This window comes from Chionomys nivalis, chromosome 22 (genome assembly GCF_950005125.1).
Source record: "Chionomys nivalis chromosome 22, mChiNiv1.1, whole genome shotgun sequence".
Taxonomy (NCBI): domain Eukaryota; kingdom Metazoa; phylum Chordata; class Mammalia; order Rodentia; family Cricetidae; genus Chionomys; species Chionomys nivalis.
The window spans coordinates 47,364,525-47,390,302 of NC_080107.1; the positions used below are offsets into that span (position 1 = coordinate 47,364,525).

Below are 25,778 nucleotides of genomic sequence, written 5' to 3' on the forward strand. Positions count from 1 at the left end.
TAACCTTGACTGTCCGATGGTGGTGAGCAGGGAGCAGGGTGGAGCAGGAATTGTGTCGTTAATGTTTGCAGGGTGATCAGAGACTGTAATGTCAGATGACTCCAGAACAGGGACTAAAAGAAGGTGGACAATGAGCCAAGCGAGAAGGGATTTCCAGGTAGGTGGAGAAACCCCTGGGCCTTACCTACATTCATGATCTGGAGAGTGGGCACAGTGACAGAACAGAATGCCTGGCACTCAGTGTCCTCAGTAACCATGCCAACCGCATCAGAAGTCCAGGTAGCTGAAGCACCAGTCCCAGCATCCTCCATCCAGAGCAACTGTCCTTAGCCAAGCTGTTAAGGACCAGAGAGGGCAGGGATATGTGCCTAGATGACCAGCACCATCAATTTAGGCTAGAGTACAGTCTGAAAATGTCTGTCTGGACCATTGCAACTGGGATTTTGTTATTTTTTTCCCCAAGTCTTTCTTTTCTTTTTTTAAGGGGAAAATATGAATGTAGTCTTCACTACCACAAATTATGCAATTAATGTTTCCCATATTTGGGGAAATCATGGGATCAGTACAGAGTGGATGAACCTCAGCCTGTGAAAACCTCCTCCTTGATCTTGGCATCTTTCCTGCCAGGTAAGTAGGATAACTTTCTTCTTAAACACAAAAGTGAACCTTACTGTGAAAAGACCAGACACTTCAGAAGCATTTGAAAGCCTCGGGCTGTCTTTCCACCTATGGACCAAAACCACAGCTGAGAGTTTATCTGCATCATATCTTTTTTGTTTTGTTTTGTTTTTTGAGACGTGGCTTCTTTCTTCTTTCTGTAACAGTCTCGGCTGTCCTGGAACTCGCTCTACCAGACTGGCTTTGAACTCACAGAAATCCACCCGTCTCTGCCTCCCCGAGTGCTGGGATTAATGGTGTGCACCACCACCGCCCAGCTGTGGCACGTCTTTTATCTTTACAAAATAGGATCCTGCTAAATGCCCTGCAATAATTGATTCCTGAGCCACTAGGACCTGGTGGGGAGTTGGTTAGAAACGCAGAACTCCAGGCCTCACTCAGGACGTTCTGGGTCACAACTTGAGGACCAAGGCCTGCAGGAAGCTGCTGTGCAAAGGAATGGGAGTGTGGAGGGTGATGCTCCGCATAAAGGAAGTTCCATGCAAGTGTGAATTCAGAAAGTGAGCACGCCCTGACACACACTCTGCCCTCCTGCAGAAAGTGAACATACCCTGACACACACTCTGCCCTTGTGCAGAAAGTGAACACACCCTGACACACACTCTGCCCTCGTGCTCTCTGTATGATTTTGAAGAGGCCAAAAGAGGGCTGCTGCAGAGAGACCCCCAGGCTCAAAGAAGCTGGGCACTCTGAGGGACAATACATCCATCCAATCAGAGCCCCCAGAAACAGCAAATGTTTTGGCCCTCTGCTCTGAATTTTGGGAAGGGAGGATGCTTTGCTGAGCTCCTGAAGTTGGACTGCCTTGGAGCTCAGTTATTAATAGAAACTCTCCATACGTGGTCCCTTCCAGCCAGTGACTATGTTCGGTGACCCCTCTGGCAGCGTCTCAGAACTTTTAGTAGCTTGCTGTGATAGATGAGGGAAATGAGGTACAGAGATACTACTGAGGAATGTGTCCAAGGTCACAAGACCAAGCAGAGTTGGGGACTGGAGAGAAGGCTCAGCAGTTAAGAGCACTGGCTGCTCTTCCAGAGGTCCTGAGTTCAATTCCCAGCAACCACATGGTGGATCACGACCATCTGTAATGAGATCTGATGCCTTCTCCTGGTGTACAGGCAGAGTACTGTATACATAATAAATAAATTAATTAAAAAAGAAATGATAGAGTCAAGCTGTCAGTAGAGGGGTGTGGCCCACAGCATTGTCTGCATTGGAAGTCTGTGAAGTGTGTGTGAGTGTGTGTGTGTGTGTGTGTGTGTACAGAGGCTAGAGGAGAAGCTCAAATGGTGTCCTCATCTGCCATCCACCTTGTGTTTTGAGACAGGATCTCTCGTCTCCCCTGTACTCATCAAGTCGGTAGTAACTGACCACCTTGCCCCATCATCCTTCTCTGCACTGGAGTTACAAGCACATGGAGTTACCTCCATGACTGAGTCTCTTATGTGTTGTGGGCTTCCAATTTCCATCTTTAGGCTTACAAGGCAAGCACTTTAAAAACTGAGCTATGTATTTTGAGTGCACATAAAACCATACAGCAGCCTCCTGTTATGTGTGCACAGCAGATACTGGAAAAAAAAAACAGTTGAGGGCCAGAGAGATGGCTCAGCACGTGAAGGGCTTTCCACCAAGCCTGCCTAGCTGAGTTTGGTAGAGAAGGAGAGCTGACTCCCTCAAGTTGTCCTCCGACCTTGACACAAACTCTTGGACACCCCCCCCACACCTCCCCCACACAAATAAAGAAATAACAATGAAGGAAACCACACCAGCTGATTGGAACATTTGATTTGATCTTCAGATAAAAGCCCCTAGAGCAAGCCCTGTATTTAGCCATTCAATTTTCTCTGGGCCTGGCATTTTGGATCTGTCATTCATTGTGTTTTCTTCAGTGCACAGCGATCAGTGTCTATTTGGTGGCAGAACTCATGCAAGACACAGGTCTATGAAGGGGTTAATAAGATACAAGGCTCATCGTATTGCAGCAGGGATTCACAGGGGAGAACTAGACGTGCCTAGCAGATCGGGCACATGGAGCAGGAGCACTGTGGTACTCTGAATAGCAAGGCCCTCATAGGCTCATATATTTGGATACTTGGTCATTAGGGAGTAGTGGTACTTGACAGGGATTAGGAGGTGTGTCCTTGTCGGAGTAGGTGTGGCCTTCTTGAAGGAAGTGTGTCCCTAGGAGTGGGCTTTGGGGTTTCAAATACTCAAGCCCAGCCCAGTGTCTCTCTCTTCCTGCTGCCTCTGATCCAGATGTAGAACTCTGAGCTCCTTCCCCAGCACTGTGTCTGATTGTATACCACTATGCTTCCCACCAAGACAGCAATGGACTAAAACCCTGAATCTGTAAGCCAGCCCCAATTAAATATTTTCTTTTACAAAAGTTGCCAGGTTGTGCCAGGAAGTGGTGGCACACGCCTTTAACCCCAGCACTCAAGAGTCAAAGGCAGGCGGATCTGGATCTCAGTGAGTTCAAGGCCAGCTTGATCTACAAAGTGAGTTCCAGGACAGCTAAGACTGTCACACAGAGAAAGTCTGTCTTAGAAAACCAATAGAAGAGCTGTCATGGTCCTGGTGTCTCTTCACAGCAAGAGAAACCCTAAGACAGACACCCAGGGCAGGGGCACTGCAGGGGAAGCCCCTGAGCCAGGCTGAACACAGTGCCCTCCTCGTCAAGGCTGGGAGGCTGGGGACAAAGGCATTCTTGGAGTTTGGGTGAGTTGCTGGTCTAGGTGTCTGCATTTGCCCTGTCCCATGCCATGGAGAACACTCCCCATGAGCCTGGGAGAGGGCCTGACTTACTGCTGATTCTGCCCTGCTGACGCAGGAAGCCAACAGTCTGGTGTTCGTGTCCCTTCTTTATAGACTGCCTTGTGTCCTGATGACTTAGAGCAGCCACTTCACCTCTGCGAGCTTCAGCTCTAACTTTTTGTAAAAGGGGATGAATAATAAAATCTCTGAGTTTCAGGATCTGGAATGGATGAAGCAAATTTGGGTAGAGACTCAATGAAACAGCAATTAGCATAGCTGTAAGCAATACCCCCCACCACACACACACCCTGCACCCTCTAAAGGGATCCTTGTGTCTTAGGAAGGCATAAGAGGGTGTGGCTAGATGTAATGACAAGGTATGTGGAAGGGAGAGGCTGTCACCCACAAGTCAGTTCTGTCCAGCAGAAATGACCAAATTAAGGCCCCTAATCAGAAGGATGCTTGCTCAGGAAGGTAGGGATGGACTCAAGGCTGTGCACATCCAGTTTGCCCCCACCTCGGTTCAGTTTGCCCCCACCTCGGTTCTCTCTCTCTCTCTCTCTCTCTCTCTCTCTCTCTCTCTCTCTCTCTCTCTCTCTCTCTCTCTCTCTCCGTGTGTATTTAAAGGAAGGGACACAGGTGGGCAGCCCACATGAGAAACACGTGGTCTCACACTCACTCTGCCTCCTGCCCAGTGTGGAGCGTCTGCTGAGCATGGCCGGTTCTCAGGAATCCTGAGCAGGGCTGGAAGGTGGCAGGCCCACCTTGCTGTCTGTCAGTGTGCCCTGCAGGATGCCTGGCTGGGATCTCCTCTGTAGGGGGGTGGGTGTGGATGTCAGTCAAGGAAGAGCTGCTCCGTGGACGATCAACCCCAGGGACAGAGGGAGGTTCTTGAATTCATGTACTGGGGTCGTTCATTCATCCATCCATTTCATTGATTTTCACCAGATAAGTGTGATGAGCAGGACTGAGCGGGATCTCAAGGATGCGGGGACAATTCAGCAGCTTCTTTTGCCATCTGGAGGCGCATGACATCACTGGGGAAAGAAATAGTGTGAGCTGAGGCGGTAGCAGGTTACAAACGAAGATGCCATATGGCGAAGATGCCATATGGGGTCGATGACCACACAGAAAACAGTGACGGAAGCCACTATAAGCCACTATAAACATTGCACAGGAGCCGGACGGTGGTGGCGCACGCCTTTAATCCCAGCACTCGGGAGGCAGAGGCAGGCGAACCTCTGGGAGTTCGAGGCCAGCCTGGTCTACAAGAGCTAGTTCCGGGACAGGCACCAAAAGCTACAGAGAAACCCTGTCTCGAAAAACCAAAAAAAAAAAACAAAAAACAAAAAAACAAACAAACAAAAAAAAAACCATTGCACAGGTGCTGGTGTGGGAACCTGCATGACTAAAACACTGCAAGGCTTCAGCAACAAGACACTGTCCTTATCATTGCTAGCGTCACCACCGTCAGCATTGAGAAAGGGTCTTGTAGCCCAGGCTGGCCTCAAACTCTAACTGAGGATAACTGAGTTCTGATCTGTCTCCCTTCACTTCCCAAGTGCTGGGGTTACAAGCATGTGCCACAGTACCTGGTTTTCTGCAGTGCTGAAATCGAACCCAGGGCTTTGGGGCATACTAGACAAGCATCCTACTAGTTGAATTATGTCCTTAGTCCATCATCATTATCATCAATACCAACCACCACAACCACAATAAACAAGGTCTGTTTATGTAGCCCTGCCTGACCTAGAACTCACTATCTCAGTGGTTCTCAACCTGTGGGTTGAGAGACCGCTTTTCAGGTCAAACGACTCCTTCACAGGGGTCTCATATCAGATATCTTGTATATCAGATATTTACATTATGATTTATAACAGTAGTAAAATTACAATTATGAAGTAGCAAAGAAATGATTTTATGGTCGGGGGTCGCCGCAACACGAAGAACTGTATTAAAGAGTTGCGCCATCAGGAAGATTGAGAGCCACTGCTCTACATAAACCAATCAGGCTTTGAATTTACACCAATCCTTGGGCTTCTGCCTCCTGAGTGCTAGGATTACAGGCATGAGACTGCCTGGTTTGACCTCAGTGTTAACCTGAAGAACTCAGGATAAACCTGAAGAGATGGCTTAGCGGTTTAAGCACTTCTTCTTGCTAGAGGATCCAGATTCGATCCCCAGCACCCATTCGGCAGATCACAATTGCCCATAACTGCAGTTCCAGGGGATCCAACACCTTCTTATGGCTTCTGATGGCACAAGGCACGCATGTGGTGCACAGACATACATGAGAGCAAAACATATAAAATAAATCTAAAACTTTTTAAAACTTAGAGTAAAAATAACAGCTTTTCTCCAAGTAAAGCACATTTGATACAATATCAGTCAAACTTCTAGTTGGATTTTATATTTATTTATTTATTTATTTATTTATTTATTTATTTTTGCTTTTTCAAGACAGGGTTTCTCTGTAGCTTTGGAACCTGTCCTGGAACTAGCTCTTGTAGACCAGGCTGGCCTCGAACTCCCAGAGATCTGCCTGCCTCTGCCTCCCGAGTGCTGGGATTAAAGGCGTGCGCCACCACCGCCCGGCTCTAGTTGGATTTTAGAGGCAGTGAGAGGTTTAACAAAATTCTATATTCCATTTGAAAAAAATACAGGATCCAGAATTGGCGAGTTGTATTTACTTCCTGATTTCATAGTACATTGGACATAACCAGAAGGAGCCGGTGTTGACATAGATCTACTGGGTATGGGAATTCCGTGATAAAGAGACTTTTCAAAACTCAGTTGCAAGGGCCTGGGGTCCCTCACTGGGCAATAACGCTTGCTGGAACAGTGGGTGCCCTGAGTTGGGTCCACAGAACCCATGGAGAGATGGAGAGAGAGAGCTGACTCTACACTATGGCACACACCCCCTGCATATAACACACACACACACACATATATACACACAACACACTAGTAATAAAAGTAAAAGTTAACTGACAAGAAAGAAATTTCAACAGCTTTTTTAGTTTCCATGGGGAAGGTCTTTTCTTTCCAAATACATATATCCATCCATACATACATACATACATACATGTACACATGTGTACACACACATATATATCGGGAGGGGGAATTCTGACTGCTAGAGGTTGAACAAAGATAATTAGCCCCAAAAGTAGACCCAAAGCCCTCCAACCCATGGCTCCAGCTGGTCTTCAAGGCTTGAGATCACACGTAGAAAAAAAAGGAAAGGAAAAGAAAGCCTTTCTTCTCACAATCAAAGTCATCCAAACCAACCAAACCAACCATTGCAAACTGGGGCGGGAGAGGGGGCGGAGAGAGTGAAATCACCTCTAGCCCACTACACACTGTTAGTCCCTGCCCCACAAAGCTCAGTTCATAATGGATATGGAGTTTTGAGAGCCTGCTGCGTTCACACCATGTCATATTGTGAATGTGTGACAACATTTGAAAATAATTTCTGATGGCTGTGTGCTTCCTATTTGAGAGGCAGACACTATGGCTTCTTTAGCTTTTCCCTCCAAAGTTGACTGTTTTCCAGGCTGCTATTATACATAACGATTCCAGGGACAAACCTGTTGGTTTAAAAGTCTTTTCTGATCATTTTCCTGGGCTACATTCCTACAAGGGGGTTAGTTGGGCAAAGGGCAAAGAGCTTTGATAAACACTTGGCAGATGCGGGCCTGAAAGATGCGCGTGCGCACTCAGCTCGCGCTGGCTTCCCATCTTCGCCAGCACCAGCATTATTTTTAGTGTTTTCACTTTAGCAACTAGCTAAGCTCGCCGTGTGCCGGCGTCAGTGCTAGGCATTATGTAATGTCATCTTCACATACACCTACAGGAGAGGACACTTATTTTGTAGATCAAGAAACCAGCGGAGAGGACTCCTTCAGTCCCTCAGGGTCGCGAAACCAGCAGGGAAAAAAAAAAGCAAAAACAAAGAACAACAACAAAACCCTGACTCCTTCGTTACCTGCGCCTGGGTTCCCACCAGGCTGCGGCATTTGTTTGTTTGCCACAGGGTCTCGACAGTCCTGGCTGGCTTTGGATTCGCGATTATACCGCCTCTGTCCCTCTGGCAAGAAGCTCGTAGGCTGGGGCCAGTATGCCCGACCAAACCAGAGTGCGTTTTCTTTTACTTTAAAATAATGATGTTATTTTGACCCAAGATCTTACTGTGCAGTCCCAGCTAGCCTGGAGCTAGCGGTCTTCTAGCTTCTGCCTCCCATGTGCTGTGCTGGGTTTACGGGCATTTTCCGACCTATGGGCTTACTCCTGTCACTTGCTCCCTTCCTAAATACCCCTGTCCCTCAAGGATGAAGCCCATCCTCTCAGCTACCGTTTTCAGCCCCACCATCCAGGCTTCCTAAACACGCATCTCCCAGCCGCGGCTATCCTAGCGCCAGGTTGAGCACTTTGGCGCAATTAACCCCAACTACTGTTCAACAGGTCCAGGTGGAGTGAGAAGCGGCACGAAGACCAGTCCAGAGCCCAGCGGACAGAGCAGTCACTTGACTGCAGCAATCGAGATTTGGTGTCTGATGTACCTAGCGCCACCGTGTGGCCGGTCCTCAAGGTGTGCGCTGGTGCAAAGTGTGGGAATGACCCTGAGCCAGGGAACAGACAAGGAAAATGGTATTGCCAAAACTATTTGGGATGAGGGAGTCCTCGGTATCAGGATCGGTCTAGGGGCAGGATGAGAGAGTCATTAAACAAAATTATAACTGGGCCAGTACTGATTGTAGAGGCAGGCGGATCTCTGTGAGTTCGAGACCAGTCTGGTCTACAAAGTGAGTTTCAGATCAGCCACGGCTACATAATGAAACAGAAAGGAAAATCAGGAGCTGGAGAGCTTGTTCAGTGCTTAAGAACATTTGTTGCTCTTCCAGAGGACCCAGGTTCGGTTTCCAGCACCCATTTGGTAGCTCACAACCACTAATAAACACCACTTCCTAGAGGATCAGATGTCCTCTTTAGACATCCGTGGGCACAAGGCACCCCCCCCCATACACACATACAGTACACACACAAACACAGTACATGCACGTATATACAGGCAAAACATTCATATGCAGGACACATGAAATAAAAATAAACCTAAATAAAATGGGGGCAGGGGACGGAGAGATGGTTAAGAGTACTTGTTCTTGCAGAGGACCTGGGTTCAATCCCTAGTACCCACAAGATGGTTCACAAGTGTTTGTACCTCTAGTTTCGGGATGGACATGATATATAGATATACATACAGACAAAACACACACATAAAATAACTCTTTAAAAAACAAGACTATAGAAGAAAAACTGAATTCACACACACACACACACACACACACACACCTCGCTCAAGAGGCCTGAGTCTCAACTTTCCCTAAGGCAATAATACCTGGTTGCAAGAAAGACCACAGACTATCCAGGCACCATCCAGGAACAGATCATCCAAAGGAAATTCCTAACGTTCCAAACGTTGTAGATAGGGTCACCTGCCAGCACACACCCATCGCTTTTCACCAGGACACCCCTAGACAACTGTCAGCCAATCAGAGGTCCTGAACCTTAGAAATCCCTCACCCCCACCTTTGCTACTACAAAAACCCCAACTCTAACTGAGCTAGGGGCTCTCCGATCATTACAAGACCTTGGACAGGTGGAGAGACCGAGTTTGCAAACTTGTGTAAGAATAAAGGCTCTTTGCTTTTACATACAGGACTCGGTCTCCTAGTTGGTTTTGGGGGGACTCCGTGATCTGGGCATAACACTCTTCACACCAACTCGCTCCTGTCCCAGCCCCACAAGGGCTCAGGATCACCGGACGGACAGTAGTGACCTCGGGAGATAGGCTGCGATTTGACCCTCCTAGAAGTCCTCCGCCATGCTCCTGCCAGATAAACAGACGAGCCTAGAAGCTCACAATCGCCCCTTCCCGATGCCGGGGCCTGGGAACCCAGAGTCTGCGCTGCCCTGCGCCTCCTGGCATCTGGGAGCCACCGTGGCTCCAGCGACTGAGGAGCGGCCGCAGCCCCCGCGGCTTGACCCGCGCGAAGCTGGTTCCCACGGCCGCGGCGGCCGCGGTGAGCCCTCCGGACCTCTAGAGGGCGCTCCGCGCAGGAATGCCCAGCCGCCGGGTCTTCCGAGTGGCCAAGCTACTGCCGGGTCCCGAGAAGCCCGCGAACCGGCGAGCCCGCGCCGTCAATTCCGCGGGTGGCTTTCGCGTCTTCCGCCTTCGTGGATTGCTGAGAGGTGAGGGGAGCCTGCGTGGTGCTCGCCCTGGAAGCCTCTGTGGAGGGCTGGGCACCTGGGTAGAGTAGACTGCAGGGGTAGTGGGCTACCTGTATGGAGGCTGCAGGCTTTGTGTACAGGCGAGGCCACGGGATCAGATACCCCGTGTTGGATATATCTGCGGGGAAAGGAGGTGGAGGAATGAGGGGCAGTGGAGGGACGTAGGGGTGTATTGTAGTGGAGGGAAGCTTTTCCCTCCTGTCCAGGGTTCACTAATTTAAGTGGAAGGCCGGGCGTGAGTGCTGGTGTAATTGACACCACATAGGGCTAGGGCAGCCAAATCCCAAACCGGGGGGTGTGTCTGGAGAGGTGCTGGCGAGAGAGAGAGACAGAAGGTGGGGGCTGGGGGGGGGGTGGAAAGGTGTTCTTGGATTGGAAGGGTGAAACCGTCAGAGTTGAAGACATGGGAGTGAAGAGAGAGGTCTACAGGCAAGAGCGTTGTTCTCGGCAGCTGACCAGAACTGAAAGCGCCGGAGTCCCAAAATGTCATTGTCTTGACAGGATTGGGAATGTGTAGCCGTGCAGCCTAGCTTAGGCGTCTGTGGGCTAGGGTGGTTGCTTTGGGAGGGGAGGGGGGCTCAATTGACCCAGAGTGGTGACCTGACCTTACCCACCTTCCCTCAGCAACCATGTTCAACCAACAATTCCAGCAGCAGCAACAGTTGCAGCAGCTGCAGCAGCAGCAGCTCCAGCAGCAGCAGTTGCAACAGCAGCAGCAGTTACTGCAGCTCCAGCAGCTGCTGCAGCAGTCCCCACCGCAGGCCCCCTTGCCCATGCCTGTCAGCCGGTGAGTTGCCCACTGGAGGAACGGAGGCTGTGGTCGCACTCAGACCCCTGTTTTGCGGTCCCAGGGGCATCCTTGTTTGAGTGTTAAGTGTCATCAGTTTCCACCTCGGAGGGGTCTCCAGGTGGACGCTTTTCCACCAACCCTCTGACACTCCCATTCCACCACACAGGGGCCTCCCCCAGCAGTCGTCCCCGCAACAGCTTCTGAATCTCCAGGGCACCCACTCGGCCTCCCTGCTCAATGGCTCCATGCTGCAGAGAGCTTTGCTGCTTCAGCAGCTGCAAGGTATGGCAGATCTCAGCGTCCCGGTTCCTCGGTTTCCCGCTCAATCTTCCCAGCTCACACAGTGACCCTGAGAGCATCCTTACGGAGAGGATACAAAGTCCACAGGCTACTGTGCTAAGTGCAGTTACCAAACAGTGCTGGATTTTTTGGCAGTGCTCAGCGTAACCCGCTGTCTTGAAGATTACATGGCATTTGTCCTGAGTCACTCAGCATCCTGCCAGACCCGAGCCCTGCCTCCATGAATCCCTGTCTCAGGCCTTGAGTGTGAAGCCCGTGCCCTTGCCTCAGTTTCCCTGTGTGGGGAGGAATCTTAGCCCTTCCTTCTGACTCTATTGATAACTGTTAGGGGAGGTACACCCATAACCCCCTCTACAAATGAAAACAAGGGCAACCTGAGTCCCTTGCCCGTAGTACAACACAGGCTGGCTGGTTAGATGGCCGTCACTTGGCAGCCCTACCACCACAGTGTGGACAGCCCGCTGAGCTGACTTTCAGGTGGCACATGGATAGCTGGGGAGAGAAAAATCCCATAGTGGGTCACAGTGTATACATATAGATGCCACATTTTCTTTTTCCATTTTAAAAGTCATGCTTCTCATAGTGAAAATAATGTGTTCAAACAGGAAAACAACAACAAACCAAAGGGGATGGAGAGGTGGCTCAGTGGTTGGGAGACCTTGCTGCTCTTCCAGAAGACCCAAGTTAGAGTCCAATCCTCTATACGTGGGGCAACTCAAATTGCCTATAACTCCAGCTCCAGGGGATCTGTCATCTTTATCTGGCCTCGGGGGCCATCCTCCCATATACGACATAATGGTACCTAAACACACACACATACACATAAATTAAAATTTAAAATAAATACTGAAAAATAAAGTCATTGAAAACAACAATAACCCCAGCGGTAGGAAAGCAGTCACTCATCTCCCGGAGAGTCACCAGCCAATATTTTAATATAGTTCTTTCTGTTGTTTTCTCTGGGAAGGAGCTTGGGTATGATTACTATGATTAATACAAGATCTATGTCATGTTTATTTTTTATTTTCCTGACTTAGAATTGGCTTTTTGTTTATTGTTTGAGACAGGGTCTTACTGTGTAGCCCTAGCTGGCCTGTAACTCACTGTGTAGACCAGGCTGGTCTCAAACTCACAGACATCACCTGCCTCTGTCTCTCCAAGTGCTGGGATTATAGGTGCATGTTGCTTTATTTATTTGGCCTTGCTATCCTGGAACTTACTATGTAAGCCAGAGTGGTATTGAACTCATCCTCCAATGACTGGGATTATAGGTATGAGCCAGAATTTTGGTTCACTCAGGATATTTGTGGTAGGTTTAATTTTTTACTAGAGGGATGTGCCCTTATGGAACCTCAATTATCTGTTTCTCCCCCCTCACTCCCCTTCCTCATTGTCTCTTTTCTATCCTAAATACCATTGGGATGAACATGACATTTGAGACTCTTTTCTCATATTAGATTCCCAACATAAAATGACTGAGTCGGGGGATGGATGTTTGATGACTTTTGATAAGTATTGCCAAATTACTTTCCTAAGGATTGGACCAGTTTGCAATGCCACCAGCCGCGTATGACAGTGCCGGCCTCACCATGCCCACGGCAGCATTGGGTATTCTATGCTTTTTTATATATAACTTGTATAACTGTATAATATGTACATATAATTTACTAAGTTGGTTTGCAAAGACCAAGGCTGTGTCTTGAATGTCTTAATTTACACTTCATTGTGCGAGTGCAGCCAAAATATTTTTACACTTATCCATTAAACATTTGCATTTCATTTTGTGACTTGTCCATGTCCTTTGTCCATTTCTGTTTGAGAGCGCTCTGTCTTTCATCTTGTTGTGTATGGGAGCTGGTGGCTCTCTGCGACTGTGTCTCTGTTATACCTGTCTATCAGATATACTAGTTCATAACTTTGAAGCCTCATTCGACAGATGAGAGGAGGGGGAAATGGTTTGCTCCGGGTCCCAGAGGTAGTGCCGTAGAGTCTGGACCTGGTCTCAGCTTTCAGCACAGCTGCCCTCCCCAGCACAGCCCCTGAACCTCAGCGTGGATGGCAACTCTCTTTCACACTCGGGGCCGTCCCTGGGTAAAAAGCTGAGTCAGAGGAGATGTCACAGGAAATAAGATGGTTGGACCTAGGATAGAGGTCTCTAGGGAAACAGACGTCACAGAAGGCCTCCTGAAGGGGAGACAGGAAAGACATAAAGGGAAGTCTGAAGGATGCTGGGAATCGGTGGAGCACAGCAGCTTCCACAGAGGGGGCAGCATGCCCAGAGGCCCTGAGGCAGGGTGGTTGAGGGGCAGCACAGGCCATGAGAAGCATGTGAGGGGCGGCAGGGCCAGACCCTGCTGTGAGCAGACTTGTTACTGAGCAGGGAACTATAGAAGGCTTTGGGAAGGGGATGAGCTCAGAGTGTAGCTCTAGAGAGATCTTGTTTGCTGCAGTTCCGGGGAGGGATGAAGTGTCTTCAGGAGATGGGAAGCCTGGTCATAGGGCACATGTGTGATGTCTTGGGTGTGGAGGATAGGGTAAGGAGGGGTGACAGCTAGCGGGCATCCCTCGGAGATCTCGAGCAAGCTGCTACTCCGTTTTGTGCCTACGTTTGTCATCTATAGAAAGAGCCACATCTGCCCTGCTACCTGGCCGGCTAGAGGGCTGTAGTGACAAGAGTACCTTGCATGGTGCCAGGGGCGTCCCTCTCATTGCTAAAGAGAAGCTGGCGGGGGAAAAAGGGTGGAACAGCAGCTTGCCGGTTCTTCTCTGGGCCTGTGCGGGTCCCTCAAGGGGCCTCACAGCATTTCTGAGGGCTAGCTGGGGCCGGTCTCACACACACAGCTGGAAGTCCTTTCTCATTAGTGCCCACAGCAGACCTCAGCTTGGCTTCACTTTCCCTCTGCTGCCCTCGGACATTGTCTCTGATATTCCGATGATACTTTGAGGGGCCATGGCGTGACCTGTCTTCTCACCTTTTCTTCCCCACAGGCAACCTCCGTGCTTATAACATGACGGCCCCCAGCCTACCAGCACCCAGCCTTACACCTCCCCAGATGGTCACCCCAAATCTGCAACAGTTCTTTCCACAGGCCACACGCCAGTCCCTGCTGGGCCCTCCTCCTGTTGGGGTCCCAATGAACCCTTCTCAGCTCAGCCACTCGGGGAGGTTCTCCCAGAAACAGGCAAGAACTCCTTCCACCACCCCCAATCACAAGGTGAGTCGCGCTTTGGGTGGAGCCAGGGCAGGAGTCGGTGAAGGGGTGCCCCAGTGTCAGCCTGACTCCGTGTGTTGGGGCTCACCTGGCCTTTGGGCAGGTCGTGCTCCCTCATTGTGCCTCAGTGTCCCTGTCTGTAAGGTGAAGGTGGCGGTGTCTAGTCTCCCAAACTTCAAAGACCTCTGTGCCCCTAATGGGACTTTAGCCATACCCAAATACCACTTTGTTATTATTTATGTACTATTTCTTTAAAACTTTTTTGTTGGTGCTTATTTGTTCATTTGTTTGGCTTTTTGAAAGAGGGTTTTGGTTTCTTTGCCTTGGTTGTCCTGCAACTTGCTCTGTAAGCCAGGCTGGCCTGGAATTCAGAGACCTGCCTGCCTCTGCCTTCCAAGGGCTGGCATTAAAAGAATATGCCACTACCACCCAGCTAGTCCTTTTTACTTCATCATTATCATTCATTTTCCATGTGCCAAGGTGGGCATGCGGAGGTCAGAGAACAACTTGTGTGGGTCTGTTTTCTTCTTCCACTGTTTGGTCTTAGGAACAGAACTCCGGCTATCAGACGCCTTTACCTGCTGAACCATCTCACTGGCTCTCACTGATACTGCTCTTTACATCCGCAATGTCTAGCAGAAATAAAACATGAGTCATGTATATGATTTTAAAGATTTAATAACCACATTAGTAAGATTAAAGGCCAAGGTATGATGAGTGATATCCTAACCCCAACACTTGGGAGGCTGGGGTAGAATGTGGCTGCACATTCCAGCCATCCTGAGCAATGGAGAAAGACCTTAAAATTTTAAAAATAAATTTAAAGGAACAGATAAAGTTAATTATACTGCCAAGTGTAGTAATGTACACTGAAAATTTCGGCACTCTGGAGATGGCACCAAAGGTTCCGGAGTCATCCTCAGCTACATAGTGAGTTCTAGGCCATCTGTCCCAAAACAATCAAACAAAAATGAATAAAGTACAGTAAAATTTACTAACATTTTAGTTAATCTAATATTTTAAAAAGATACCATTTTGACATATATTAAAAATAAATAAATTAGTTGGGCAGTGGTGGCGCATGCCTTTAATCCCAGCACTTGGGAGGCAGGGGCAGGTGAATCTCCAATTTTAAGGCCGGCCTGGTCTACAGAGCAAGTTCTAGGACAGCCATGTCTACACAGAGAAACCCAGTCTCAAAAAAAAACAATAAATAAATAAATAAATAAATAAATATAAGAATTCTTGCTGATTGATGATTGTTTGTTTGTTTGTTTGTTTGAAGAAACGAGGTCTTACCTCCTAAACTTCAAATGCTTCTGTGCCCCTATGTTGCCTAGTCCGAACTCAAACATCTTGGCTTAAGTGATTGATCCTCCTGCCTCAGCCTCCCAAGTTCCTAAAACTACCAGGATGTTTCACCATGCCCCATTTTGTCCAAAAAAAAAAAGGCCCCAAGCTACTAAATGTTCGATATCTATTGTGTCATTAAGTTTCCCGCCTTAGTTGAGAGTCCGCATCTCAGGCGTTTCCCTGAGGCTGATGGCCACTGTGTGGGACAGGCAGTTCTGAATGTCACTTTTAAGGTGCGAGGGTGTGGCTCAGTGGTAGAGCACAGGCTTGGAGTGTTGGATAAGGAAGAATTTTATCACTGCCTAAAAGTTCCAAAACTGTGTAATCCTCATACATAGAGTAAGATAGAGTCCTGGGAAGGCAGGGTGTTCACACAGCCCTCTAACGCCTCCAGCAGCTGTCTGGTGGATCCAGTGGCTTCAGTGGTTCATCTTACCACATGCGGAAGACTCGGAGTCACAGAGGAAAACACAGACACACACACACACTCACACACTGTCCCTGCATGTCCTTGCAGCTCTTTGTACAAGGTCCACCCCCAGGTGTGTGCTGGGCATGCACAATGTTCCCTACTTAATTGCTTTCGCCCTCCCACATCTGTAGGAAGGCATTTCCCTCCAGAGAGTTAGGCCTGGCACACCGGAGTCTTGGCTTACCTGCGCTCCAGTTTCACATGTAGGAAAACTACAGCTGACTCCTTGTGTCTCCCAGGGCAAGAGCTGAGTAGTTTATAAAGAGCCAAGAGTTCTGGTGTGGGTTATACATGTGTTCACCAGGGCAGGAGGCCTCGGGAGCAGGGAGGAAAGCCGTGTGGTTGGTCAGCAGTGCAGAGGTGGCATCTGGCCTGGCCTTTCTGTGGGTCTTGAGTGTGTGAAGACAAAGCAGTTAAGACTGGAACTACGGAGACCCTGTCTCAGGTGGCAGTAACAAACCAGGAAGCCCACTAAAAGGGTCTGGGCCTAGCCTGTGGTTAGGAGCTCCCCGCAAGAAGCTCTGAAGGCTGGGCGCTTGGCCAGAGAAAGGCCACTGAGGATGCAGAGTCAGGCTCCTGGTAGGAGGAAGGCTGGTGGGGGGTGCAGAAGAGGGGAAGAGTGGACAGTTTCTGACTTGAGATTAGGAGACTCCGGGACTAGAAAGCCTTCGGAGGGTTTAGGTCAAAGGCTTTTGCTGGCTCCTTAGGGAACAGGGAGTGGGAAGTCTAGATGACCAAGGGAACCAAGAGATTTTGTGGGTACCCAACCCAGATTCAAATGGCAGGCATTCAAATGGCAGGCAGCTAGATGGGCACCCGAGACAATGACTCCTGAGATGATTCAGGTTGTCTACCCTTCAGTCCCTCGATCAGGAGGTGTTGGCAGGTGAGGTGGGGGTTAAAAATGGATTCTAAAAAGAAGCAGGATTCTTCTTCCCAGACAGTGCCTCTGGGAGACAGGGAGGACCCCACAGAGGGGTCTGAAGTGGCCGCGGAGCTCCAGATGGACACACCTAAAGGTGAGAGACACAGGGACATCAGGGCAGGGGGGATCCTGGTAGCAAGTGAGCCAGGACCATCTCCTGAAGCTGTGTTCCCTCACCTGCCTCGATTGCAGACCAAGATTTGCTAGTCTGCCCAGACGACATGGAGACCCCAGTGCTTGACCCTGAGCCCTTTGAGGCATCAGAACCACCAGCCAAGAGGCCTAAGAGGTAAGTGCTGCTGCCACATGCTGGGGCTCAGAGCCCCGGAGCTCAGGCCTGTGAAGTTAGGCCTCGGCCTCTGGCTTGGGAGGAGGGTCAGATTCGTCCCTGTGTCTACCTGGGTGTGAGCCACCTGAGGCCAGGCCAGGCAGCTAGAAGCAAGGGGGTCCTTGCAGAGTGCACGGGTGCTGCTAGGTTTGGAGGGTTAATTCAAGACAAGTTACAAGGTGGAGAGTCAGTGCCCTGAGTTTAGGTGAAACAGGCCTGGGCAGCTTTAGAGCTTCTCCCATCCCCCACTGTAAGAACAAGTTAGGAGCTGGGTCATAGGCCTCTCGGAGACGTTGATGGCGCACGCCTTTAATCCCAGCACTCAGGAGGCAGAGGCAGGCGAATCTCTGTGAGTTCAAGTCCAGCCTGGTCTACAAGAGCTAGTTCCAGGACAGGCTCCAAAACCACAGAGAAACCCTGTCTCGAAAAACAAAAAAACAAAAAAACAAAAACAAAAAAAAAATAAGAAAGATACAGTTTTGATCTTCTTTGATTTTCCTGTTTGGCTTTTTGGTTTTTTTGAGACATCCTTGACTGCCCCAAACTCACTATGTAGACTAGGCTGCCCTCCGACTCTAAAGAGATCCTCCTGTCTTTGCCTCCCTAGGGCTAGGAGCAAAGGTGTGGACACCACCACCTGGCTTTCTGATTATCTTTGGATCTTTCCTAGCTCAGAGGAAGCCACAGAGAAAGGGCCTAAAGGGCAGCCACAAGCAAAGGTCCAGCCTCAGACCCAGATGACAGCACCGAAGCAGACACAGACCCCAGATCAGCTGCCTGAGCCACCAGGAGCCCAAGTCCTGACACATTTGCAGCCCCAGGTTCTGCAGCATCAGGCCCAGGTGCAGCCAAGGCTGCAGAAGCAAGCGCAGACCCAGACCTCTCCAGAGCACTTAGCACCACAGCAGAACCAGGTACAGCCTCGGATACATTCCCAGCCCCTATGGCAGGGGCAGCTGCAGGAAACAGACCCAGCCGCAGTCCCTGTGGCAGGTACAGCTGCAGACGCAGGCCCAGACACAGACATATCCACAGGTATCCGCCCAAGCACAGCCACAGGAGCAGCCTTTGGGACAAATGCAGGAACAGACATCAGAGAAGACCCAGGATGGGCCTCAGACCTGGCCACAGGGGTCAGCACCCCCACCAGTGCAAGCATCAGTTGTGGCCTATGCCACAGAACCGCAGCCATCATCTGGTGCTACAGAAGCTAGGGGAGGTGAGCGAGTGTGTGGAACCCTGGCCAGACTCAGCCCTGCCCAACCCTTCTTTCTCGCACCTGGCACTGTCTAGCCTTGACTGGGGACCGAGGGTTGGGCCCGGAGTCCAGATCTGGGACCATCCCCATTTTGGACTTCAGGGTCTTGACTGTGGACAGAGAAGCAAGCTCTCTTAAATCTAGATCTTGGACCCCAAATGGTAGACACACTGTGGGAAGGGAACATATCTGTCGTTTCAGGCCCAGAGGAGGCTTTGCCAGAACCAGTAGGTACCCAGGACAGTGAAGACACGAGCCAGGAGGCATCACCTGGTGACCTGGATGTGGAAGAGTGTGAAAAAAGAGCAAGAGAGATGCTTGGGGTGCGTAGAAGCCTGCATACAGCCACTAGATGCTGGGGTGTGTGTGGAAGCCTGCATACAGCCACTAGATGCTGGGGGGACGTGGAAGCCTGCATACAGCCACTAGATGCTGGGGTGTGTGTGGAAGCCTGCATATAGCCACTAGATGCTGGGGGGCGGGTGGAAGCCTGCGTACAGCCACTAGATGCTGGGGTGTGTGTGGAAGCCTGCATACAGCCACTAGAAGGCCTGAGACTCTGGTGGTGGCCTGGCATCAGTTTGTCCCAGGCTACCTAAGGATTCTTTATGTTTTCCCCTGTGTGGAAAGGACAGTGGCCTTGTGCCTGGCTGCATGAATGCGCCACCCAGTGCTTTCTCTGCCCCTGTGTCTTTTTTCTTAAGATCTGGATGTGCTTTTGGTCTGGCCACTCCATACTAGAGCTCCCAGTCCCTCGTGTGGTGACGTCATTTTAGTGCAGAGTACCTTGGCAAAAAAACCTCCTTGTGGGACCAGGTTCCAACTCTACCTTAAAACAATCTTTAAGCCAACCCCTCTTCTTTCTTGGGTCTCAGTTTCCCCGTCCATCATGTGAGGGGTGACATGGGTTGGACTTTAGAGTTAAACAGAGTTAGGTCGGGAGTGATGGGTGGCACACGTCTTTAATCCAACCCTAGGGAGACTGAGGCAGGCTGATCTCTGTGACTTTCAGGCCAGCCTGATCTACATAGTGACCCACATACATACACACGTAACTAGGTTCAAATCCTGGCTGTCATATTCTCTGTGTAGTTTTGGGCAGTCACATAAGAACCTAACCTCAGGTTCCCTGTCTGTCAGGAAACTTTGAGGAAACGATGCTGGCAGGTGTTCTTGTCGGGGCTGGAACACCATCAACACTCAGATGGTGGAAACTCTTGTCTCTGAATCTACTGTAGGTGTGGGGGGCTGGGGGCTCCCTGAAGGTCACCATCCTGCAGAGCAGTGACAGCCGGGCTTTCAACACCACGCCCCTCACATCTGGACTTCGCCCTGGGGACTCCACATCTGCCGCCCCTGTCCTTGCCAGCATACCTTCCAAGCAGACCCTCCAATTCTTCTGCTATATCTGCAAGACCAGCTGCAACAGCCAGCAGGTACTCAGGGCTGGGGGAGAGGGGGCTCAGGCTTGCTAGGCCTGTGGGCTTACTTTCTCTACACTGCCCAGGGGCTGCCCATCTGCCTGGACATTTCCTGACCAGCTGGTAGAGCAGGTTTTTAGGGTTGGAAAAGCTGGTCTGAACGAGTCAACAAGGCCTCCAGAAGTAAATTCTACTCTTGTGTCTTTTCCTCTTGTGTTTAGTGAGTAAAGCCAGAACCTACCTCACTGTGCGTCTTAGGGCCTCAGCACTTGATATTTGAAGTTCTGGACCCAGGTCTAGCCCAAGCGAGTGCAGCATTAATAATAATGGTAGTCTCAATTGGGTTGATTCTAGTCTCTTGGGAAGCTGAGGCAGGGGGATCATGAGTTTAATGGAAACCTGGTCAGCTTAGTGAGAGAGAGCCTGTCTCAAAATAAAACATTTAAAAAGTACAACCAAGATATAGCTCAGCCCTTGTTTAACATATGATGAACAGGATAAGTAAATGCGTGGTATTCCTGGCTGGGTGTGTGTGGGCTTCCTGCAGCCGTCCTAGCTTCCTGGAAGATTGGAACAGGACCCGTAAGCATGTGAGTTTCAGATCAACCTGGGCAGTATAGATAGAACTCAATTATCTATCTGTAAAATTAAAAAGACAAACTTTTTTTAAAAAAAAAAAGACTTGGTGCTCGCTTCGGTAGCACATATACTAAAATTGGAACGATACAGAGAAGATTAGCGTGACCCCTGAGCAAGGATCACACGCAAACTCGTGAAGCATTCCATATTTTTTAAAAATCAATTTTAAAAAAGACTTGTTTATTTTTATCTTATGTGTCTGAGTATGTTGACATATGTCTGTCTCTGTGCCACATGGGTCCAGTGCCATCCGATCCCCTGCAACTTGAGTTACAGGTGGTTGTGAGCCACCATGTGAGCGCCGGAAACCAAACCCAGGTCCTCAAGAAGAGCAGCCAGGGCTCTTAACCCCCGAGCCATCTCTCCAGCTCCCCCCAGTTTTTTTTAATGCTCTTACTTATCTCTGGTGACTGTTGTTCCCTGTGACTGTGGTCCTTGTGTGAGGAGGACCATTTAGAGCCATGTTCCTTCACTGCAGCGTTCCTAGAAATGGGAGTTTACCATCCTTGTCCTGGCCTGCGTGAGCTGTGTGAAATATTGCCACTGTGGGGACACATGCTGGTGTGACAGGCAGAAGAAACGGAGCCAGGGGGTCCAGAGATGCCGGGTGGCATGGCTCATGGCCGCCTCTGCTTCCTTCCCGCTGCAGGAGTTCCAGAACCACCTGTCAGAGGATCAGCACCAGCAGCGGCTTGGGGAAATGCAGCACTCGAGCCAGACCTGCCTGCTGTCCCTGCTGCCCATGCCTCGGGACATCCTGGAGAGAGAGGCGGAGTGAGTAAAAGCTGGCAGAGGCTCGAGTATACTCTCCTGCCATCTGCCTGGGGATTAATTATTGCTCTGCATTGATTGACTATAACCTCAGGCCTCAGTTTTCCCTGTCTATAAAATAGCCTGATGGGGGTGTAGTAACAGTGTCCTAGGGGTCCTTCCAGGCCAGAATAGAATAGTGTGACACCCTGTATAGTTGGGAGGACGGCTGTGGTGCAGAGCCCTGCTCCTCTGGCCTGTGTGCTGGCGCCAACCGTAGAAGCACCGTAGAATGGCAAGAATCAGGTCATCTTGTGGCCTGGGGTTAGACCTTCCCTGGGCCCTCCTTCTACTGTCAGGATGTGCTTGGTCTGAAATGTCCACCCTCGAGTCTAGAACTAGCACGTGGGGTGACAAGGCTGAGTGGGAAGCTCTAGGAGCTGCCAGGCCCCAGTGTGTTGTCACAAGCTGAACCATACAGACTTGGGAACTGGGAGATAAGGGCTGTGTCCAGAGTGCCTCACATTTCAGGGGACTCCAGGAGCCTGAATAACTTTTGAAGCCTCCCAATTTCAGAGTGTCAACAAAGCCAGCTATGGTACACGCCCTGTGATCCCAGCACTCGGGAGGCCAAGGCAGAAAGATCAAGAGATTCTTGTTTTTGGGTTTTTTTGTTTTCTTCGAGACAGGGTTTCTCTGTGTAGCCCTGGCTATCCTGTAACTCACAGAGATCCACCTGCCTCTGCCTCCCAAGTGTTGGGATTAAAGGCCTGCGCCAGCACCGCCTGGCATAAGATCAAGAATTTAAAGCCAACTGCTTAACGAGATCTCAGAGTTGACTTATTCAGGATTACAGTCAACCCTGTTGGAGACAAATGAAAGCCTTTCTCAGGCTGGACAGTTGTCTGTGTCAGTGGTTGGGGCTTCTACTGAGGATGGAAGCCAGCAGACTCATGTCCGCTCTGCTTGTTGCCTGGTGGACACAGAGCTCATGTCTGTTAGTTCTCGTGGTCAGGAGCTGTTGCTCTTTCCTTGTCTTTTTGATACTAGACTCCTGGCCCCTCAAGGAGGCACCGCAGGCTGACTCCCACCCTGACTTCTGAACCACATACACTTCCAGAGCACTCTGGGAGAATGTAGCATCATGCCCTGCTTTGTTTTCATTGTGCCATTCAGAGATCCTCCACCAAAACGCTGGTGCAACACCTGCCAGGTGTACTACATGGGAGACCTGATCCAGCACCGCCGGACACAGGAGCACAAGGTGCGACAGCCGCTCATGCTTCGAAGGCACCTACCTGTGTGTGCCACAGCCAGGTGGGGGACGGGGTCCGGGTGGGAGTGGGATGCACAGTCTATTTTTGTCTTCATGTGACTATCACTCACGTGACTTCTGGTGAGTCAGTCATGTTCCCTTTGGGCTTTTACTTTGCCCATCTGTTCAATGTAGGCACCAGCTCACCCTGCTATTCAGCCCCTACCCTATTGAGGTGTCTTTGGTGGCCGTCCTCCCTCCTAGCCTGTCTCTGTTGCCACCTACCTCCCACATAGTGAAGAGAACTGATTTTGCATGTCCCATTGTAGGGTCAGAGCCGGGTTGAGCCTGCAAGCTTGACAGATGAGGTCTCATCGGGCCACTGATAGGGTGGCTTGTACCTAGGAATACTGCAATGCACCACATGGCCTGCCTTCCTTTCCCCAGATCGCCAAACAATCCCTGAGGCCCTTCTGCACCATCTGCAGCCGTTATTTCAAGACCCCTCGAAAGTTTGTGGAACATGTGAAGTCCCAGGGACATAAAGACAAGGCCAAGGAGGTAACCCCCACTGCCTGAGTACAGCATGAATCCGTTCCCCAAGATCATAGAGCAAGGCCTAGAACCCTTAGAAGTGTGTGGCACCTTAGCTGCCCATAGCTGACTTAAGTCCCTCGCCCATGCCTTGGGCAGCTGAAGACACTTGAAAAGGAGATAGTGAACCCAGAGGAGGAACACTTCATCACAGTGGATGCCGTTGGTTGTTTCGAGAGTGATCAAGAAGAGGACGAGGATGATGAGGAAGAGGAAGAGATTGAGGCTGAGGAGGAATTCTGCAAGCAGGTATGTGGGATGAGCCGTTCGAGGCTATTGGAGCCAGAGGGGCTGTCCTGCTCCCTGAGGGGCCCAGACACTGTGCTGGCATTTGTAGGCACTAGTACATGACGCAGTTATGGGCTGTGTCACATGGCTATGGAACTAGGCATGAACGTTGAGTGACATTGAGTGACAGGTGACATATGCAAGGGCCTTAAAGGCTGAGAGACCATGTGGGGCAAGGGAGAGCAGAGGGAACTGTGCTTAGCAAGGCACAGAAGGCACGCTACAGCAGTCCTGGGAGGCTTTGTGTAAGATTTCCCTGCGATTCTTGGACAAAGTAAAAGAAACGCAGGTGGATTGGAGTGGGGGAAGGCAGTGGACTAGGAACTATAGCCCAGTGGTAGAGTGCTTGCCTAGCACGGGCAAAGCCCTAGATTCACCCCCTAGTACCGGGAGGAGGGAAGTCATACAGGCTCCAGCATGAAGGAGGCTGAAGCAGAGGGTTGAGAGCTCCATCATATACCAACGAAGACCCTGTCTCCAAAAAAAGAAAGAAAGAAAGAAAAAGGATGGAGAGATGAGTAGGAGGTGGTGAGAAGCTGTACTGCTCCCAGAGGACCTGGATTCAGTTCCCCACACCATGTCAGATCGCTCCTGACTGCCTGTGCCTCCAGAGCTCTGGAGATTTGACAGACGCTAGCCTCAGGTACCCACGCGTGCTAAAAAAGCAGCCTCAGAAAGGAAGTGTTTATTCTGGCTTGGAGGACAGGGCTAACTGGAACCCACAACACAGTCATCAGGACACCTGGGAGGCAGGATCGGCATGTGCCGTGGCTCAGAGGAGGCCACCCTGAACGGGCTGTAAGCCGAGGGCATGGTTGGCGCTCTGGAGACCATGTGTGCACTGCAGGCCCCTGACCTGTATCCGGGTGGGGCTGGAGGCACCACATCTGAGCTCTCGCTCCCTCTCCAGGTGAGGTCAGGAGAGAAATCCTTGGAGGAGCGGGAAGGCTCGGAGACGTACAGCCCCAGCACCGCGTACGGTGAGACCCCAGCTGAGCCCCCGCTGCCCCAGCGCTGCAGCCTAGCAGCCTGCCTGCTGGTGCTCTTCTCTTCTCCCACTTAGAGCAGGTGGGACACCCAGCTGGTGAGAGGGACCTGGGTATGCAGCCCCTGCTGTCTGTCCCCCAGGTGTGGACTTCCTGGTGCCCGCGATGGGCTATGTCTGCCGCATCTGTCACAAGTTCTACGACACTAACTCAGGATTGCGGCTCTCCCACTGCAAGTCCCTGGCCCACTTTGAGAACCTGCAGGTGAGTGGCCATCTGACTGCCCTGCCCGGGGGGCACGACCTGTTCAAATTGGTGGGTATGACCAGCAGCTGTCTGCTGCTGTGCCAAGGCAGTTCCCGAGCAAACTCCACTCTGGCTTGGCTCTTTGTGTAACGTGCTTGTGCGTGTTGCAGGTCCGGGTTGGGGTGGGGCGGGGGTGATGCCAGAGCCTAGAGAGGATCACACAACAGATCATTACTGTTTAGGCCCAAGTTGGGAAACAGCTGCTGGCCAGGCGTGCCATACACTGCACCTAACTTGAAAACTTTTGTGTCCAGAAATACAAAGCAGCCAAGAACCCCAGCCCTGCCAGCCGGCCCGTGAGCCGCAGGTGTGCGATCAACGCCCGCAATGCCCTGACTGCACTGTTCACCTCTAGCAGTAGCAATGGCCGCCCTCCCAGCCAGCCCAGCCAGCCCAGCTCCCAGGACACAACAAAAGTACCCAGCAAGGTGAAGCCTGGATCCCCCAAGCCCCCTCTTTCCCTTCGGCGCTCAGCTCGCCTCAAAACCTGATAGAGGGAGCTCCGGCCAGCCAGCCTGACTAGGGCCTGGCCTACTAATGTTTTCTAGGTACTGCGTGGAGATATTCACGTGGTTGATGTCATTACTCAAAATCTAATAAAGAGTTGCTCCTCTTTGCAGCCCCCACCAGCACTGTGTCGGGGTGGAGACAAGGAGGGGCACCTACTCTCTGGATACAGTGTGGCGGAGGACCAGGAAACCGAAGTCAGGCTTCCTGAGATGCAGGATCCCTGGGATAGGACTACAAGGCACTTCTCTGACCCTCAGTTTCCCTCATAGTGTATCAGGGATAGAAAGGCAACTTGAGAGAAAATTCTTATGGCTGGTGGCCCTAGCAGATGGTCTTGTTCCTACCCCCAAGTTGCAGATAAACAAACAGGCCTTAGCAGGGTCATGTGACTTGCCAAGTCAGACTGGCCAGGACTTAACCCTAGGTGTAAATTCTTGGCCCGTGTGTTGGCCTCTATCCAGCTGCATCTCACAGAAGCCAGAGCAGACATGGAGTTAAGATTTGGGATTGGGGGGTGTCCCCTGCTGCTGAGGTTCAGCAGGCCAGGAGGGGACAACCCTCCTAACCCAAAGACAGATGAGCAGTGAAGGGACCCAGCCGTAGCTGTTGTTTCCTCATTTGTAGAGAAATGACCTTTAGAGATGAGATGGCCTGGCAGTTAGTGCCAG

General features: G+C 50.6%; 1 protein-coding gene, 1 long non-coding RNA gene and 1 other non-coding gene across 6 annotated transcripts; all 3 read left to right on the top strand.

Moving 5' to 3' along the window:
- Positions 1 to 1,018, top strand: LOC130864419 (uncharacterized). Its single transcript, XR_009055988.1, has 3 exons — positions 1 to 157; positions 485 to 627; positions 825 to 1,018. It is a non-coding gene; the product is annotated as an uncharacterized LOC130864419 (long non-coding RNA).
- An 8,546-nt stretch (positions 1,019 to 9,564) lies between these two features.
- On the top strand, positions 9,565 to 25,207 carry Ciz1 (CDKN1A interacting zinc finger protein 1). Of its 4 annotated transcripts, none has more exons than XM_057754739.1 (18): positions 9,565 to 9,684; positions 10,348 to 10,510; positions 10,680 to 10,795; positions 12,350 to 12,421; positions 13,802 to 14,028; positions 16,776 to 16,869; positions 16,968 to 17,064; positions 17,774 to 18,017; positions 18,139 to 18,322; positions 18,563 to 18,684; positions 19,600 to 19,797; positions 21,071 to 21,195; positions 22,348 to 22,435; positions 22,874 to 22,987; positions 23,120 to 23,269; positions 24,219 to 24,288; positions 24,437 to 24,558; positions 24,855 to 25,207. In XM_057754739.1, exons 2-18 carry the CDS (start codon positions 10,353 to 10,355, stop codon positions 25,089 to 25,091), a joined length of 2,418 nt encoding a protein of 805 aa, XP_057610722.1. In that variant the 5' UTR covers positions 9,565 to 9,684; positions 10,348 to 10,352; the 3' UTR covers positions 25,092 to 25,207. The 4 variants fall into 4 exon arrangements, with proteins under 4 accessions (XP_057610722.1, XP_057610724.1, XP_057610725.1 ...); XM_057754741.1 differs by having other exon boundaries at positions 16,791 to 16,869; XM_057754742.1 differs by lacking the exon at positions 12,350 to 12,421.
- Positions 20,468 to 20,574, top strand: LOC130864978 (U6 spliceosomal RNA). Its single transcript, XR_009056022.1, has one exon. It is a non-coding gene; the product is annotated as a U6 spliceosomal RNA (small nuclear RNA).
- Positions 25,208 to 25,778: the final 571 nt, after the last annotated feature.